General features: G+C 39.1%; 1 protein-coding gene and 1 pseudogene across 4 annotated transcripts in view; both read left to right on the top strand.

Annotated features, from left to right (window-relative positions):
• Nucleotides 1–18907, top strand: part of Tmem87a (transmembrane protein 87A) — a 49527-nt gene that overhangs the window by 17541 nt on the left and 13079 nt on the right. The window contains exons 7-15 of one of the 4 annotated variants that reach the window (XM_040746099.1): nucleotides 2247–2364; nucleotides 7423–7484; nucleotides 8499–8682; nucleotides 10019–10118; nucleotides 11205–11298; nucleotides 13113–13181; nucleotides 15315–15423; nucleotides 16946–17004; nucleotides 18397–18500. In XM_040746099.1, the coding sequence (XP_040602033.1) occupies nucleotides 2247–2364; nucleotides 7423–7484; nucleotides 8499–8682; nucleotides 10019–10118; nucleotides 11205–11298; nucleotides 13113–13181; nucleotides 15315–15423; nucleotides 16946–17004; nucleotides 18397–18500 (899 nt within the window). The other 3 variants (XM_040746098.1, XM_040746101.1, XM_040746100.1) reach the window with 3 other exon arrangements.
• LOC106022048 lies at nucleotides 15430–16614 on the top strand (annotated as a pseudogene).

The raw sequence follows: 18907 nt of genomic DNA, 5'->3' as shown, positions 1-18907 counted from the left end.
ATATCAGTTTGGGTGTGGTCACAGGTGTGTAAGTGAGCATGTGGGATTTAGTCTGGGGTCCCGAACAGGCTTGCTCTCTTTCTTCTGGTCGGGTCACAGGGAACAGCCTAGAAGGATCCTTGGAGCTGAAACCTGTGGCGATCACCCACCTCTTGTGTAAGTGCATTCTTCCCAAATACACTTCACTTAGCCTGTACTGAGTCTAGTGAATCTTAATTCCCACGCAATAGGTCTACTTTTTTGGGAGGTTACCAACAGTGTGGCATATAGATGCTGCTTTTGCAAGATTAAAAATCTCTAGACCTGACAGTTAAAGGTACTATACTTGTAAATCCTAGACTATGAAAATTAATCAGTACATTTTGAAATTTATAAGAGGTAGTTTTAAGATGTAAGAAATTAATAGCAGAGCAGTTTATTACACTAATTGGTTAATGACTGAGTTCAGGAAAGGTTCAGTACTTGTGAGTAATAGAACATAGAATGCTTACGGCTTTGAAGTTATTCATTTCCCAGCATCCTCCTTGAAGGGAGAGACTGAGATCCAAGTATGGTTTCAGCATGACAAGTAGTTGCTACTGAAATAACTAGTGAATGTAGAGTTGAAAGATGTATCTGCTTTCTTGGACTTGAAATTTGTGTCATGGAATCTGTTGCGTTCTAAGTTTCCTTGGGCTGCAGAACATTTTTATTACTAGAAGAAAAGCATGATTCCACGGGGATCAAATATATCGATGTAAAATCTAGTGGGTTTCATTAGGTCAGTAATGCTTACATGGAGATCTCTGTGTAAAACCTTCTCATTTTAAGACCACAGTAACCAGCTGCAAGTCTAAATAGTGGTGTTTCCTTTCACAGATGAAGAAGAGACCAATGGCTTTTCTCAGTGCTTACTTACTGAGCCGGGGTCTCCTGATATGGTTGGAAATTAAAGTCAGGTCGGGTTGCAGAGGTCTCAGCAAGACTGAGGTTGAGACAAATTTATTGTAAGCAATCAGACTTTTTATACCCTTATCAGAAACAGAATATAATGTTGGTTGCCAAGAAGAATACAGTTGTAGTTACCAGGATACGGTGATCTTTGCAAGCTATACAGGGTACACAAGATTAATGTCTGAGACTAATTCTGTGAAACTTCTATATGCTTCAGTGACTTCTAGGGAATGTAGAGATGCACAGGTGGTCTGGATGCTTCACTGCCTGAGGGACCTGGTTTCTTAGGAACTGAAAGGCACACAGTGTCCCAGGAGCCTCGGACTCTAACCTGAAAAACCTATGACGCACACCTCTTTTTTTGAAGTGGGGGGTCAAGACAGGCTTTCCTCTGTAGCTTTGGAGCCTCTCCTGGAACTTGCTCTGTAGACTAGGCTGGTCTGGAACAGAGATCTGCCTGCCTCTGCTGGGATTAAAGGTGTGCACCACCAACAACCAGTCAATTCGTGTCTCTTATGGCACTAGACCAGGCCAACTCCGTGGTTCCCTGTGCCTCCGTATCTCATTTATCTTTACATTTTAATCTTGTTTGTAAAGACTCCTGAACAAGGACTATTAACTTCCCTGACTTTAAAGAGGCAACAATCTCTATTTTCCCACCTAGAGTAGCTTAAGGTGAAAGTTTGTATTTAAATGTGAGACCATGTCAGGGTAGATTCTGTTAGTTTAGAAAAGGAAATTTGGTTTAGGAGAGAGTGTGTATTTATACTCATATATGTTTTTTTTTCTGTATTTGACATCAAGAATGTTTTTATGTGATGTAACCTTTACTTAAATTAACTTCATAATAAGTATATTAAATATAACTATCCTAGCATGAGTTAGAGAATAAAGTCAATGCTTTTTTTTTGGTTTTATGAGACAGGGGTTCTCTGTTTTGGAGGCTGTCGGTCCAGCCTGGCCTCGAACTCACAGAGATCCACCTGCCTCTGCCTCCCGAGTGCTGGGATTAAAGGCGTGCGCCACCAACACCCGGCTTAAAGTCAGTGATTTTTAATTGTGGTTTTTCTTTGTAAAAAATAGATATGTTAATTTTAGACCTTTGTGTGGCAAGAATGCAACGGACTGTATTTTATCAATTCATGATCTTCCTACTTTGACATGTGCTCCACAAGCTTGTCTTGCTTATGATAACTATTTGAGTGAATGAAAGCTGAAGTACTCCACTGCATTTCTGGGCAGTGTTTTCACCCTGTATTATGTGCTCTGAATTTTTGAGACTTGAAGTTTTGATGCCCCCTTTTCCTCCCTAGGCATATCATGAACCATTGCAGACTTGGCAAGATGCACCATACATCTTCATCGTGCATGTTGGCATTTCGTCTTCAAAGGAATCACCAAAAGAAAGTGCACTGAGTAATCTTTTTACCAGTAAGTTCAATTCATAGCTTTTAAAATAGATGATTTTCTATTTGTTTCATGAATGATTGATATGAAGTCGGATAATGAGAAATAATTTTGTGCCTCTAAGCACAACCTATACACTTTCTATGAATCAGATACTTGGCTTTATTTTACTTTCTTTGGCTTTCTTGCTATATTTTTTAGTGTTCTTTATTATTTTGAAGTAGACTTTTTAAAACTTGATTTCAAAGTATCATTGATAATTTCTTAACATCAAGAGTTTTTTATTTAAAAAAGGTTTATTTTAAAATTAATGTGTCAAAAAAATAATGTGTTTAGGTGCAATTATGTCCATGTGAGTTCAGGTTCCTGTACTAGAGTTACAGGTGGCCATAAGCCTCCCAACATGGGTGCTAGGATCTGAACTTGGGTCTTCTGGAGTAGAAGTTTGTACTCTCATCTACTGAGCCATCTTTCCAGTTCCTCAGGAATTTTCTTATCTTTCTTTCTTCTGTAGCTACATAACTCTCAGAGTCTTTACCTTTTACTTGGAATTTTGTATTACCTGTTATAGTTTCTATTTTTTATAGCTTTTATTTTTTACTGTGTGGTTTCCTTCCCTGTTCATGCTTTCTCAGGAAAATATTGAGTAGAAACAATGATAGCAGCCGTCCTTGCCTTAGCCTCTGACTTTATTGCTACATTTCACCATTGAATATACTGTTTACTATAGTTTTTTTTCCCTCAAAATACTCTTATTTGGATAAGGAAGTCCTTGTTTCCAAACTGACTATTTTCATCTTTTTTTTTAATACTAAGAAAGAATGCAATGACTTAATTGTATATGGATTAAAATTATCATATAGGCCAGGCATGGTGGCATTCATCTATATAATCGTAGCACTCCAGAGCCCCAGGCATGAGGAGCCCAATCAGAGATACCTAGCAAGTTCTAGGACAGCCCAGGCTTAATTATGAGATCATGTCTCAAAAAAAGATCATATAAGCCTTTTTGTTTATATAATAATTGTATTAACTGGTTTCTAGTTTGGAACCATTCTTTAATTTTCTCTTGGTCCTAATAGTATACACAAGCAAATACTCATACCTTCTTATTCATATACATTTGTTGGATTCCTTTTGTTTATTTAAGCCTATGTTCAAGTTGTCCCTTAATTTTCTTTTCTCACACTATCATTCACCGATTTTGCATCCAAATTTGTGATAATGACATGTAGTGAATTGGAGAATGTCTCTATTTTTATATTCTGCAAATAGTTTTAAAGAGTAAACTCATTGGTTTCTTCTGATAGAACTTTTCTTATACTACTGTTACAATCTGATTCTCTGTGCCTACAAGCTGCTATACGTTTTCTTTAATAGTAAAAAGTTTTTATTCTAGTTCCTTTCCCTCATGTCAGAGGTGTACATGTTTTGAAAAGGTGTGGATCACATTCAAGATTTCAAATTTATTGACAAGTTTTTTCATATTTCTTTACAAGTACCTGTGTCCGTTCCATTTTATAATCTCTAATATTGCTAGGTATGGTGGGTATACATAACTCCAGCAATCAAGAGGCGGAGGCAGGAGGATCAATGAGTTCAAGGCCATCCTTGGCTACACAGTGAATTTGAAGCCAGCTTGGAGTATGTGAGACCCTGTTACAAATCCTCAGAAATGATGGGTTGGAGAGATGGTTCAGTCAGTAAAGTACTTGCTGCTCAAACATGAGTGACTGAGTTTGGATTTCTAGTCCCCACCTTAAAAGCCCAGGCTTAATTATAGTGGTGAAGCTCTGTAATTCCAGCCCAGGGAAGGCAGAGACAGTTAGATCCCTGGAGCTGCTGGCCAGCCAGCATAGCTGGTGAGTGCCAGGTTCAGTCAGAGACTCTTGTCTCAAAATTTAAGATGGGAGAGCAACTGAGGCAGCTGCCTGTTATCAGCCTCTGTCCTCCACACGGGTGCATGCTTACACATGATGTGTATACACATATATCACACACACTCAAAGCCAAGAATTATACAAATAATAGTCTTATAATATTGCTTTTATGTTCTTCAGCTTGTTAAAGCTCCATGGAATTTTGTTTTATTTTTATCCCAGTGGACTAACTTTGGCTTTGTTAATTTTTCCAGCCATTTTGTATATTTCATTGACGTTTCTTATTTGACTCATTTTTAATTTTTTGTGATCTTTACGTTGAGTCCTTAATTCCCAATTCAGAAATAGGTTTTGGTTTACTCCATAGTGATACTGGGATATAGTAGACCTAGGCAGACCAGGTAGTAACCCAACATAATTTCTGAACCTTGGGATATGTTTCTCTAGGTTAGTGGTTCTCAGCGATTCTAATGCTGTAACCCTTTAATACAGTTCCTCATGTTGTAGTGACACCCAATCATAAAATTATTTTCATTGCTATTTTGTAACCAATTTTGGTTCTGTTATTAACCGTAATGTAAATATCTGATAGTCAGGATATCTGATACGTGTTCCCTGTGAAAGGCCTGCTCATCCCAAAAGGGGTTGCAGCCCACAGGTTGAGAACCACTGCTCCAGCTTCACACCTTCCTGATGGGTAACAAATCGGCAGAAGAGAGCAGTTGTGCTAGTTATTTTTAATCAACTCAAAAAGAAAAGGGAGAGAGGCCCTGCTTTACCCACTTCACGCATCTAAGCTGACTCTGGTCCCTTTTTCCTGTTTGAATCTTACTAGTTTTACTGAGTGCAGAATAACTGCGTGAAGACTGTCCTACCCTGTTTTTATGACCAGAGTCTAACATGACTGTGACTTTAACCTCCTGTCCTGCTCTGTGTTTCCATTCCATTTTGATTTCTGGGAATATTTGTTCTGTTTTCACAGTTAATGTCTTGTTTTTTCTTTCTTATTTTACATATTTGTTTTTTTTTTTTTTGGAAATGAGGAGTCACATTAACAATACTATCTGAAAGTCTAAAATTACCTTTCTGAACATTCTTTCCCTCATCTTTTTTGTTTGTTTGTTTTCCAGTGCTGGGATTGGCCTAGGGCCTCACATTTTCTGTGCTGTACCTAGCCCAAATGTCTTTTTTTGATTTGTGTTTGAGACAGGATCTGGGTGTATAATCCAGGTTGGCTTCAGACCTCCTTCCCCAGCTTCCCAGATGCTGAGGGTATAAGTCTGGGGCACCACATGTGACTTCTTCTTCTCATTAAAGCCTTTGATGGAGCTTGGTGTCAAAGGTGTGGCTCCTTTGTGTTTCAGGTACCACGATTACCAGCCAAGTCAGAGTTTAACTTATCATCATTCCTAAAATGTATCCAACTCTTTCAACTCTTTTATCGGTGGCAATTTTTAAACCACCAGTCTTTTATTGAGACAGAGACTTATGGCTCAGACTGGCTTCAGACTTTCTCTGGACTCTCACTCCTCCTGCTTCTCCTTCCAGATGTTTGGATTGTAATCATGTAGCACCATGGCTGGCTCAAAACAGTCAATCTTATGATCGATCATTGGAGTTGCTTCAATGACTCAAATTTCTATTATTTATCTTGTAGATAGCACTTTTTTGTTGTTGTTGTTCCTTAAATGCTATTTATTAGTCAGGTTTTTGCAAAATCTTTGTTAGCAAGTTCTGGGAAATGTCAGCTTGGGTTTGATAAATGCTCCTGTGCTTTGTCTGACCTTGTGGGTTTTTGTTGATTTTGTTAGCTTTGGCTTTCATTCTTGAGCGAGGGCTCTGTTTATTAATTAGGAAGCTGCTGGATTGTCTTTACATCTTATTTTTACCAGGAATGGTGTATTACTTGTATAAATCATTTTACCAGGAATGGTGTATTACTTGTATAAATCATTTTACCAGGAATTGTTTATTACTTGTATAAATCATTTTACTAGGAATGGTGTATTACTTGTATAAATCATTATGAATTTTAAGCTTTTTAAAAAGTACTCTCATTTTGAAAGTGATATTCATTTTGCAAGATCATAAAAAATAAGTAAAAAAAAGTAGGGGAATATAGTAAAGATGTACAGAAGACAAGAATATTAGGGATACATTGTAAGACATGTACCAAGAGCATTTGGAATTTAAAGGAGGTGGAATAGTTTTAGATGGAAACTCAGGGATGGGTTTGTGAAGGAATGTCAGTCAGTCTCATCTTAAAGAATGTGAGTATGGCACTGAGGAGGTCAGTCTGTAAAGTACTTGTGAAGTGTTCATAAGGAGGACTCCAGTTCTATTCCCAGAACTCGTAGGGGGGAAAGATAAGTGTGGTAGTGTGTGTTTGTAATCACAGCACTGGGGAGGCAGAGATAGGCAGGATCCCTTGGGCTTACTGGCCAGCCAACTTACCCTACTTGGTGCTTTCTAGGCCAGTAAGAGACCCTGTCTCAAAAAGAAGGTGGTGAGGGAAGAAGGCATAGCACCTGAAGAATGATACAGGTTTCTGGACTCCACAAACATGAACACACAAATGCTTTCTAACATGCACAAATACATTGTATACACACACAAAGAATATGACTGTGGAAGGGGACTTTGCCACTTAAGACTGGAGTGTGAGCCAGGCATAGTGATATACTTGAATCCTTTAATCCTATCCCTCAGGAGGCAGAGGCAGGTGGATCTCTGTTAGTTTGAGTCCAACCTGGTCTACATAGTGAGTTCCAAGACAGCCAGGCTTACATAGTGATATCTTATCTTGAAAACAAACAAAAAGACTAGGTTGTGGATAAACTATGAGACTAATTCATGGATTTCAAAGTTACTGTATATATCTAATGTACTATTCACCATGACTGAAGTGTTTAAAAGTGAGTTGATGAAACTTTTGTTAATTTAATAAAGTAAACATTAATCAGGGCTTTTGTTTGTTTATTTGTTTGTTGTTTTTTGTTTTTCAAGACAAGCTTTCTCTGTATTGTTTTGGAGGCTGTCTTGGAACTCGCTCTGTAGACCAGTCTGGCTGGGAACTCACAGAGATCCGCCTGCCTCTGCCTCCCGAGTGCTGGGATTAAAGGTATGCGCCACCAACGCCCGGTTCAGGGTTTTTGTTTAATTACTGAATCTATCAAATTAATCAAGGCCTGTGTTTTGCCAGTGACTGTTGAAGTAAAGGGTCCTTATGAATACCTCACTCTTGAAGACTACCCACTGATGATCGTAAGTCAACATTGCTTTCAACCTTGGTAATAAGTTGATTTAGTATGAAATTTAATTTAGCATGAAAATTGGCTATTTTGTAGCACTGTTTCATTAAAGGATTATTTCTATACCATTCAGAAATTTTTAGTTATGGTTTTGGTCTTAACTTTTTTTTCTTTTTAAATTAGGTTTTCTTATTTTATATTGTGAGTGTGAATGTTTTGTCTGTTTGATTGTCTATTTACCACATGAGAACCTAGTACAGAGGTCAGATGAAGGCATTGGATATACTGGAACTGCAGTTAAGGATGGTTGTGAGCCCCCATGTGGGTGTTGGGAATTGAATCCATGTCCTCTGCAACAATAGTAAGAACTGAGATCTCCCCAGATAGTGATCTTGAAAGACTTAGTGTAACCTGTGGGCCTTGTTTATCTGTAAAATGAAAAGGTCAGTGACTATTGTAGACTTGGAAAGTACCTCAGTGACCCCCTCACAACACATCTGGTCTCTGAGCAGGGCACATCTTGCTGTAACCTAGCTTTGAGCCCACTGATAGTGACTAAAGGATGACTCTCTTCATTATGTGAGTGTGCAGACTGCAAAAGCCTGTGCTGAGAGATCCTTGGTGTATTTGCAGACTTGTGTTCATAATTGTTCTCTCTTCCACTCCCTTTAATAGTTTCCCGTTTTAGTTGTGTCCCATTGCCTCGTGATTCTGCATCCCAGCTGTCAGGCCTATTTTTCTTCAGTGTTGTTTTCATTTTATCACTGGATTGTGAGCTAAAAAAGCCCAGTTAATGCAAGGAGCAGACATTCTTGAGGACAAGTCCTTCTGTAGTCTGCCTCTCTTCAAGACTAGATCACTTTTTTTTGTTTCTTAGTATTACACACTAGAGATACAGGTTTTCTTGTTTTTTAAAGAAGGTAGAATCTATTTTTGTGGCTTGTTATACTGTATGTTGATTTTAAATCTAGATGCTTGGTTCTTGGACCTAATTCTCCTTTTTATTTTGTTTCCAATTGGATCACAGTTTTTCATGGTTATGTGTATTGTGTACGTTCTATTTGGTGTTCTCTGGCTGGCGTGGTCTGCTTGCTACTGGAGAGATCTGCTGAGAATTCAGTTTTGGATTGGTGCTGTCATCTTTCTGGGAATGTTTGAGAAAGCTGTGTTTTATGCAGAATTTCAGAACATCCGATACAAAGGAGAATCTGGTATGTTAAAAAAGTGCCATTTTAAAAATTGTATTTGTTTATTTTTGTGGTTGTGTGAGGGTCCTTGTGTCATGGTGTGGCCCATGTACATGTGAAGATCAGAGGACAACTTATAGGAGTAAGTTCTCTCATTTCACCATGCGAGTCCTGGGGATTGAACTCAGGTTGTCAGGTTTGGCATCAAGTACCTTTACCTGCTGAGCCATCTCACCAGATCCAAATTTGCCTTTTTTTAAAAGATTGTTTTAAATTACCTGTATTTGTGGGCAGATTGGGGAGGGGGTGTTACATTCACATAAGCGCAGGTTCCTATGGAGACCAGAGGGATCCGATTCCCATGGAACCAAAGTTATAGGCATTTATGGGTCAGCTAGTGTGAGTGTTGGGAACCAGTTAAGTCTTCTGCAAGAGCAGTACAAACTGCTGAGCCTTCTTTCCAGCCCCAAATTTGCCTTATTTTGATAATGAATGAGATGCATGTCAACTTCTGTCAAGTCAGCAGTAGTTACATAGGTCTGCTTTTCAAAAGTTTCTTATTAAAATAACCAAACTTAATCTTACATTTCAGGGGCACAATGGTACACGAATAGTTTTGTTAAAACACAAAATTATTTAGAAAATGATTGACATATTTCTTAAATCCCAATTGTGGTTGATGTCCAAGCCACCTTTAAAAGAAAGATAGTAAACAATGCCAATTTAATTGTAAGATGCCACTGATTGCAAGACACATAGATTTTTGTGCCTGTGTGTTTGGGATGCATGTTAGACTTGCTAAAAATATAGTAATACCAAGAAAATGGGAAGATACTTATGGTTTAGTAAGGTTAACTGCGTACTACAAATTACTTGCTATTGTAGATTATTGAGATAGTTTTAGTTTTCTCTCAGACTGTTCATTAGTAATTATTATTGCTTCTTGGGTCTTTAGAAAGACTTGAAAAACAGAAGATGTGACGTTGAAAACTATGCATCTGCACTAGGGTATATGTGTGTGCTTTCCATGTATAACCGTATTTCAGTTTCCCCCAAAAAAAAAAAAAAAAGGTAGGGAAATTGCCTCGACATTACAAAATTTCTGTATAGGGTAAGGTAGTCTCCTAAGATTTTAGGGAAGTTTGGATGAGTTGATGGGTGAGCACACCCAGATTGTTATGTCCACAATTAAGTTCATTAGTGATATTAGCTGTATGCTTATAAAAATTGTGCAAGAGATATTGTTTCTTGAGTAAGGCTGATACTTGTGCTCATTCTAAAATGTGCAAGAGACCTACATTTTGGTAGTGAGGTTGGTTGAAACTGGAGTATAGCACCATCTCTCCTTTCTCTCACATAGTCCAGGATGCCTTGGTCCTTGCAGAGCTGCTGTCAGCAGTGAAACGCTCACTAGCTCGAACCCTGGTCATCATAGTCAGTCTGGGATACGGCATAGTCAAGTGAGTATCCACTTCTGAGTGAAAATGCCAATTACATTGAAACATTTGCCAGCTAGACAGTGCTGGTTCTGAAAAGGTTGTTAAAAGAAATAATAGTGAGATTTTTTTAAAAAGTCTGAAATTTCATAGTAGTTTAAGTGTTAAAAATGCTACTTTACATCTTCTCAAAAACTCATAGTGTGCCTTATAAAAAATAATCTGCAGTGAGGCAAATAATGCAGAAAAACCAAACTTTCACGATGAACTTAGTGACTTTGAAACTGTTCTTGCAAGTCATATTTTTAAAAATAGATTTATTTTATGTTTATGGGTATTTTTGTATGTGTGTTTGTGTAAATACCTGCTACCTTTGGAGGATCTCCTAGAATTGGAGTTCCATATGGTTGTGAACCACCATGAAAATGCTGGGAATCAAACTTAGGTCCTCTGCAAGGTAACAAGTGCTGAGCATCTAAACTGTTGAACATCTAAACTGCTAAGCATCTCTCCAAACCACAAATTAGGTTTTTCATCAAAATTCTTACTATAATTGTACTAAAATTTTTTAGTAAAAAAAGTTATTGAAACATGCAGTACTGTAGTCATTGCATAGTCCACTGCTCTTTGCAGTGTACTCAGCAAATTCCTCCTAAGCCAAGAAATACCAAGTCCTTCCATATACCAGGTACTCATTGTTCTAATTGTGTGCTGTACAACAAATAAAAGGTCTGGGTTTTACATTTGTGGAGGAAGGAAACACAGACAAAATTGAAGTAAATGGGTTAAATATATTCATAGAAAAGGGTATCAAGCATGCCAGACAGGTGTTAGAACTTTGGAGCTGTAAATAGTGTAGCCCAGGAAGGCTTCACTTAGTGATATCCAAACAAAGATTTGAGGAAAGGAAAGGACTACAGTTCACCTAGAGAAAGAGCTTCTGGGGTATAATTGGATCCTGTGCATGCTTTGAAGGTGGAGCCAATGGAGTTCCATAATGGTCACATGTGGGCTGTGGAAGAGGAGAGGACCTCAGGATGGTTTCAACTGATGATCTGCTCATGTGACTTGCTGTTTCTGCACTCAGTTGTCTCTTTGCTTCCATTTTAGGCCTCGCCTTGGAGTCACGCTTCACAAGGTTGTGGTGGCAGGAGCTCTCTATCTTTTGTTCTCTGGCATGGAAGGAGTCCTCAGAGTTACAGGGGTCAGTATTTCCTCTACTGAATTACTTATTTATTTTACTTTTTTTCTGGCCTGAATTTTTGTGGTCAGACTGTTATGTCTCTGTCTTGAGCCAGTGGGCTGCTCTTCTGTCATCCATGGGCTCTGATTTTCAATAGACATGTACAGGTTGAAGTGCTAGGATCAGGAGTGTTTCAGACTAGAGAATTTTTTGATTTTAGGGTGTTTGCATAGAAGTCCAATATTTGGAATCCTTCAAAAATCTCAAAACTTTGGGTGTTGTGGGCTTGGAGTTTTGAATTAGGGATGCTCAGCTTGTATAGTTCCATTTTTCTAATCTCATCTATTAGAGCTTCATAAACTTAGTGTATGATCTGTAGTGAGTATTTTCTTTCCATCTACCCCAGATTGATAATTATTTGGTTCTTTTTCCCCATTTACTGGTTCATCAAATGAAAAGCAACAGTGTTCTCTATTTTCCCAGAACTTAAATTTAAAAGCTTAAATGCAATTATAGTTTATTGCCAAGGAAGGAGGAAGTAGGCCTTCCTGAACCATTACAATTATTTCATTTAGTAAAACAATCATATTCTGTCATAACCGATTAGATTCAAAGTGTTAGATTCTGGTTTTTTTTGTTTGTTTGTTTGTTTGTTTGTTTGTTTTTCGAGACAAGGTTTCTCTGTGGCTTTGGAGGCTGTCCTGGAACTCACTCTGTAGACCAGGCTGGCCTCGAACTCACAGAGATCCGCCTGCCTCTGCCTCCCGAGTGCTGGGATTAAAGGCGTGCGCCACCAACGCCCGGCCAAAGTGTTAGATTCTGTACATGTGGTTTTGCCCTTGACATTTCCCCTTCCATATAATACTTCATAATTGTAAATTTGTTTTTCAAACCACACCTTCCCTTATGTGCAATCTCTGTAGATATTTAGCGACTTTAACCCTCTGTCAATTTCACATTCTCTCTTCTGCCATTGCTGTAGTATTTTTCTTACTCCTTGGCTCTGATAGTAAGCCTGGCCCTCTCTACAGTCGATGCCTGTATTATTTTATGGATATCCTTTAATAATTCTTTGGTGATTGGGTTATTAGCATTATGTACAAAGCAGCTTAGATGCAAACTTGTAGAAACGAGGAATGATGTTTTGGGGAAGGATAATTACTTACATTATACTTTAGGGTAAGCTATTATTAGCAAAATTTCATCGTTACTCTGAGAATCAATAATTCTTAGAAGGTTAATGATGCAGTAATTATTTAGAATGTGAGAGCTATCTTTTTAGGATTTTAGTATAAAAATAACATTAGGAAATCGAGATAGGATGGGGTTATAAATACGAGGACTTTTGTGTTGTTCTTTCTCTCTTTTTTAGGATTTATTTATTTGTTTGTTTATTTAATGTACACTGGTGTTTTGCCTGTATATGTTTTGTGAGGGTGTCAGATCCCTGGAACTGGAGTTAGAGACAGTTGTGAGCTACCATCTGGGTGCTGGAAATTAAACTCAGGTCCTCTGGAAGAGCAGCCAGTGCTCGTAACTGCTGAGACATCTCTCCAGCCCTTTGTCATTCTCTGATATGGGAACTCTGTGGTAGTATTTTATAGCAGTTTCATTGAATTGAGAAGAATTGACAGTTGTGAATCATTTATAGCTGTATGCTGTCTGCAGGTATATAAGAAGGGAGGAGTGTTTATCTGTCCATTGCTTGCCCTTGTGGTTTTCTTCAGTTCGTATGTAAACCCATTCCAGCTGTCAGCATAAATGCAGAACCATGTGCTGGTTTCTTCTCTTGTCTCTCTATTCATCTGTTTTCACGTCTTTTTCTTTGTCTGCAGGCCCAGACTGATCTTGCTTCCTTGGCCTTTATACCCTTGGCTTTCCTAGACACTGCCCTGTGCTGGTGGATATCCTTCTCATTGGCTTGTTTGATGGCAGTTCACTTTCTCCCCTTGGAGATGGGTTTCCATTAATCTTTCTGTTGATTTCTCCTTGATCTGGGATGTGGTTTATTTTTTATATTAACAGCCTGAGGGCTCAGGTAAGCAATTTTGTTTGTTTTGTTTTGTCATTCTTAAAAATTACAGAATTTGGTTGCTAAGCATGAGGTCAAAGCTTCTGCCCTCTCCTCTCTCTGTCTTTCTCTCTGTTTCTCTCTCCGTTTCTGTCTCTCTCCGTCTGTCTCTCTGTCTTTGTCTCTCTGTCTCTCCTACCTCCTGGCCTCAAGCTCACAGAAATCCATCTGCCTTGCCTTAAAAGTGCTGGGATCAAAGGCGTGTGCCATCACCACCTAGCTTTTTGTTTGTTTCGTTTTGTTGCTTTTTCTTTTTAAAATGGACATCTCACCTTGATTTTGGATTTATTGTTTGCTCATCTCTCTTTGTATTAGAATCATTGGCTGTTCTGGTCCTGCTTTTTCTTTTAGTCTTTACCAACTATGAAATTCTTTGATGCCTGTGAAAAGAATTTGATCCCTAAAATGTGTTAAGGGGTTGGATCCTCCTAGATCTCTTAAGTAGGATTAGTCGGTTTCAGCCCTTGAGAGGTTAAGTTTGTTCTTTTACTCAGAAGTTGCCTCACCCATCAGAGCAAATATTGATTCACTCACAAAAATGACAGCAGATAAACAAGTTTCAATTCCTGTTCCTTAAACACTTGTTTAGTAGGAACTTGACCTCTTGGGCTCAAGTTTTGGAATTTATCTTATAAGGCTATTTAAATTTGGTTTGTCTTTATGTATATGAGTGTATGTGTGATTGTGCAGCATTTTTGTCCTGATAGATTGTGATGGTTGTAAAAAGCATAATATGAACAAAATTATACATTTTTGAATTTGAGTATATTGCTATATAACTTTTAAAAAAAAGACTGTAATTCAGGTGTCTGGGTTCAGACACCTGGGTTCTGCCAAGTAGTGTGATCCATGAGTACTGGGACAGTGAAGGGTAAAGTGGGCTTAGGTATCCGTGAGAGCTCTGATAAGGCATGGAAAGCTCTATTCCCTTAAGTTTTCCTATTTCTTTTTTCTTTTTTAAGATGTAATTTTTAATTATTATATGTATACATTGTGCATATGAGTACATTGCCTGCAGAGGCCAGAAAGGGGCTGCTGGGTCCCCTCCAATTGGAGTTGTGAACTATCTGATGGTGGGTGCTGGGACCCTAACTCTGGTGTCTGCAAGAGCAGTATGTACTCTTAACTGCTGAGCCCTCTCCCCAGGCTCCTTATACTTTTATATTTAAATTTCTGTCTGTTGGGGAGTGCATGGCATAGTGTTTGAAGGTCAGAGGACACATTCCTAGAGAATTCTTTCTACTGCCTTTATGTAGGTTCTGGAGCTGGGGCTCAGGTTGCCAGGCTTGATTGCTGGATGGTGAGCCATCTCATTACCCCCAGCTCCTTCATATATATCTGCTCCTCTGATAGTTGAGCATGAGAACAGGCATCATCTGTAGTAGTCATAGTTCCCTTTTGTTCCTCCATGAGAACTCTTATTTGGGAATGATGTTCTTAAAATGAAGCCTCACTACTTTGGTAGCCTGGGATCTCAGAGAATTGTTAGTTCTTTTAGTAAATTCACTGTGTGGGCACCTGATGGCGCTACTTGGGGCCTGAGTATAGAACTCTGGAAAGCTGTAGGCACAAGTGTTATTGTGATCTTGTAGTGGATTAGCTGGCCAGGTAGAATCCTCCACCTTAAATCGGGCTGGAGTTACACCGTCCCTTGCATGTCACTTTCTCACTTTCATTTGCCTGTTTGTTTTTTAATTTTCTAGTGAATCTATACCTTTCTTTTGTTTCTCTGTATTTTTCCTCTTATTTTATCATTCTCACCCTCATTCTGTAGTTTTTCTTGTTTTATTGAAAAGATAATTTTCTCATTAATCTTGGTGAGGTTAGAGTGTTTGTGAGGATAAGTGAAAACAAGAGCTGTAAGATAACTGAAATCTGTAACTTCACAAGTATGGCCTTAGATCCTAAAACCTAAGAACTGACTTATTTACCTCTTTGAATGTTTAATTCCTTGACTTGCAAACACATATTCATTAGCCTGACTCAAACAATGAAGCTATTAAAACTTCGGAGGAACATTGTAAAGCTCTCTTTGTACCGACATTTCACCAATACGCTTATCTTAGCAGTGGCAGGTAAGTTTGGAATTTTTTAAATGTTGCATCATGATCCTGTGATTTCCTTTAGAACATGAATTTTGTTTATTTTTATTTTATTACTATTTTTTAGTTCAGCAATGTTTTTCCTGAATGTATCTATGCACCACACCTGTGCCTGCTGTAGAGCCCGAAGGTGGTGTCTGATCCCCTGGAACTGGAGTTATGGACAGTTTGTGAGCCATTATATGGGTGCTGGTAACTGAATGTGGGTCCTCTGGAAAAGCAACCAGTGCTCTTTAACTGCTAAGCCATATCTCCAGCCCCCACAACAGAAATTCTTGGCCTGAGAGGGCCATTGGTTGTTATGGAAAGTTTTGTTTTTCATTTAAGGAAAGCAGTCATAATTCTAATCAAATTCTCTAAAAGATTTATGATATTTTTTAAAAAGGTTAAGAGTAGGGGAGATGGCTCAGCCAAATGCTTGCTATGTAAGTGTAAGGACAACAGTTCAGATCCCTGATTCTCATGTGAAAAAGCCAGGTGTGGGTTTAGGGAGGTGGTTCAATAGCATGAAATCCTCAGTTCTGATCCCCAGCACTCATGGTGGCTTGCTAGGGTGATCCTAATGCTAGGAAGTTTAAACAGGAAAATCCCTGGAGTTCGCTGGCCAGGTAGTCTTCCCAAATTGGTGAACTTCGAGTCTAGCCAGTCAGTGTGCTATAGTTTGAGTGAGAGATACTTCCTCAAAAAATAAGTTGGAGGAGTAGTTTTCGCCACTCTCTGAGCTTTATCATGCCACCTAAGGATGACAAGAAGAATAAACATGCCAGAAAGTTGGCCAAGAAAGACAAAGACCTAGGAAATAAGTCTGGTGGCAAGGCCAAAAAGCAGTGGTCCACAGGCAGAGTTGGGGACAAGCTCAACAATCTAGTCCTGTTTGACAAAGTTACATGTGACAAACTCTGTAAGGAAGTGCCCAGTTATAAGCTTATTACTCCAGCTGTGGTCTCTGAGAGACTGAAGATTTGAGGTTCCTTGGCCAGGGCAGCCCTTTAGAAGTTACATAGTAAAGAAGTAAACTTATCAAGCTGGTTTCAAAGCACAGAGCCCAAGTAATTTACACCAGAAACACAAAGGGTGGAAATGCCCCAGCTGCTGGTGAAGATGCATAAACAGGTTCAATCAGCTGTACTTTTGGAAAAATAAAACTTTATTAAATCAAAAAAATATGTTGGAGAAGGAAAAAATTATTCTCATAATGCTAATAAAGTTAGCATGTATTCCATTAGCTTCAGTTCTAGTTCTGGGGGTTACTGAAGTAGCCAGATGGTAAAGACAAAATTATTGCAGAACTGTACTTTACAGAAAATGTTGGCAATCATATGTATTATGGGCCTTGCTTGTGGTAGGTGTTTAACAAATTTATTTTGAAAATAACTAAGTGACATTAATGTTTTGGGATCAGGAATATGGAATTGTACTTTTTTAAGATCATCTAATATAACTGGAGATATAAACAGCCATTCATGATCTAACCAGGTTTTCCATTTCATGCTAGCGTCTATCGTGTTCATCATCTGGACAACCATGAAGTTTAGAATAGTGACTTGCCAGTCGGTAAGTTATAAACACTGTGGTTGTTAGGAGTGTGATAATGTTGATTATGGTCTAAGATTCTTAGACAGTATAAGAATTTAAGGCTAAGTCTCTACCACTAAGTATTCAGTGCTGCCATGTTGTGTGGTGTGCTTGTATTTAATTTATTGGTCCTAGGGATTGAACCCAGGCCCTTGTGCATACTAGGCAGGAGCTTTGGCACTAAACCATTCACCCAGCCAGTCTTGGTATGTTTTATATGATCATACTTGTCATAGAAAATAATTTTGTGGATGGTAACCACAGCCAGTCATATTGCAAGCTTTCCTTAACTCAAAATCTCAAGAAGTGCTGAACATCATGGGTAGAAGCCATGTCCTGTGGCGATAGACAGAGCTCTCTTTTGAACTTACTGAAAATTGACAGATTACAACTAGCAATAGGGCCAGGCATGATGGTGCTGGGTCCTCCGGCAGGTAGGGCTGGGGAAGGGCTGTCCAGTTGGTCTCTCCTGGGGCTGAGCGGGATGGAGAGTGTTGATGACCCAGACCCACCCTCCCCCACCCTCAGTTACCCGAGAGAACCACACTGAGTTGGGAGACTTGACAAGCAGGATATCTCTTTATTTCATCAGGCAGGTACTTATATAGGGTTGAGTAAGTAGGTGGGAACCTAGGATGAGGTGAGGTGTAAGGACCAATAATATATTTCAGCATGTTAGCAGTAGCTGGACAGAGACAGTTTTGCTGAGTCACTCCTATGCTGAAGTGATAAGCCAAAAACATGTCACCAAACTCTAGCCAGACTCAGAAAGTTCCACTAGGGCTTGCATCCGGGCCTTTTTACACCCAACATGATGGCACACAATTTTAATCCACCAGGATTAGAAATCTAAACCTAGAGCCGGGCATGGTAGCACATGCCTTTTTAGTCCCAGCATTCAAAGCAGAAGCAGGCAGATTTCTGTGAATTCAAGACCAGCCTGGACCATAAAGCCTGGGCTGTTATACAGAGAAACCCTATCTTAAATGACCAAAAAAAGAAAAAGAAATGTAAGCAGGTGTAGTAGCACACGCCTTTAATCCCATCACTTGGGAGGCAGAGATAGGCAGATCTCTGTGAGTTTGAGGCCAGCCTAGTAAAAAACGATAAATAAATACAATTTAAAAATTGGCAACCAAATGTTACTTTCCTTGAGGATTCCATGAGCTGTGACACTTTGTTTGAGGGGTGCTCTGTGTAATGATGGTGCCTTTGCCCCAGCAACAATAAGCACAACAAAGGAAGTAGCTACTTTCTTGCCAAGCTTATAGCCCCAGCACTTGCCAGGTGCCTAGGGCAGTAGCTTCTAATAAATATAGTGTGAACAGTGATGATATTCATAAAGTGCTGTGCATTTCCCCCTTATTGCAGGACTGGCGTGAGCTGTGGGTAGACGATGCCATTTGGCGGTTACTGTTTTCCATGATCCTTTTTGTCATCATGATTCTCTGGAGACCATCAGCAAATAACCAGAGGTACTGGACCCACGCTGTCAAATAGGGTGGTGTATTAGGGGACAGTGTCAGGTCTGTGTTGCATAGTGGATACTGGGTAGAAGAGCTTCTTCAGCTCTTCCATTAACTTGTTTTGGGGCTCCTACATGCTGTCTCTTTTACTTCCTCAGCTCTTTGTTTCCTTTTTTTTGTAATGAAAGGGAATAAAACTGAGTTCCTTAGGTCTTTTGTTTTTACGAGACAGGGTTTCTCTGTATTGTTTTGGAGGCTGTCGGTCCAGCCCGGCCTCGAACTCACAGAGATCCGCCTGCCTCTGCCTCCCAAGTGTTGGGATTAAAGGCGTGCGCCACCACCGCCTGGCCTTAGGTCTGTTTTAATCTCTGCCAACACAGTAAACTGAATTGAAAAAGCAAAAGAACAGGTTTATT

This window comes from Mesocricetus auratus, unplaced genomic scaffold (assembly GCF_017639785.1).
Source record: "Mesocricetus auratus isolate SY011 unplaced genomic scaffold, BCM_Maur_2.0 Super-Scaffold_100004, whole genome shotgun sequence".
Taxonomy (NCBI): domain Eukaryota; kingdom Metazoa; phylum Chordata; class Mammalia; order Rodentia; family Cricetidae; genus Mesocricetus; species Mesocricetus auratus.
The sequence above is the reverse complement of the archived record's forward strand: the minus strand, read 5'-3'. Positions and strand labels throughout refer to the sequence as shown.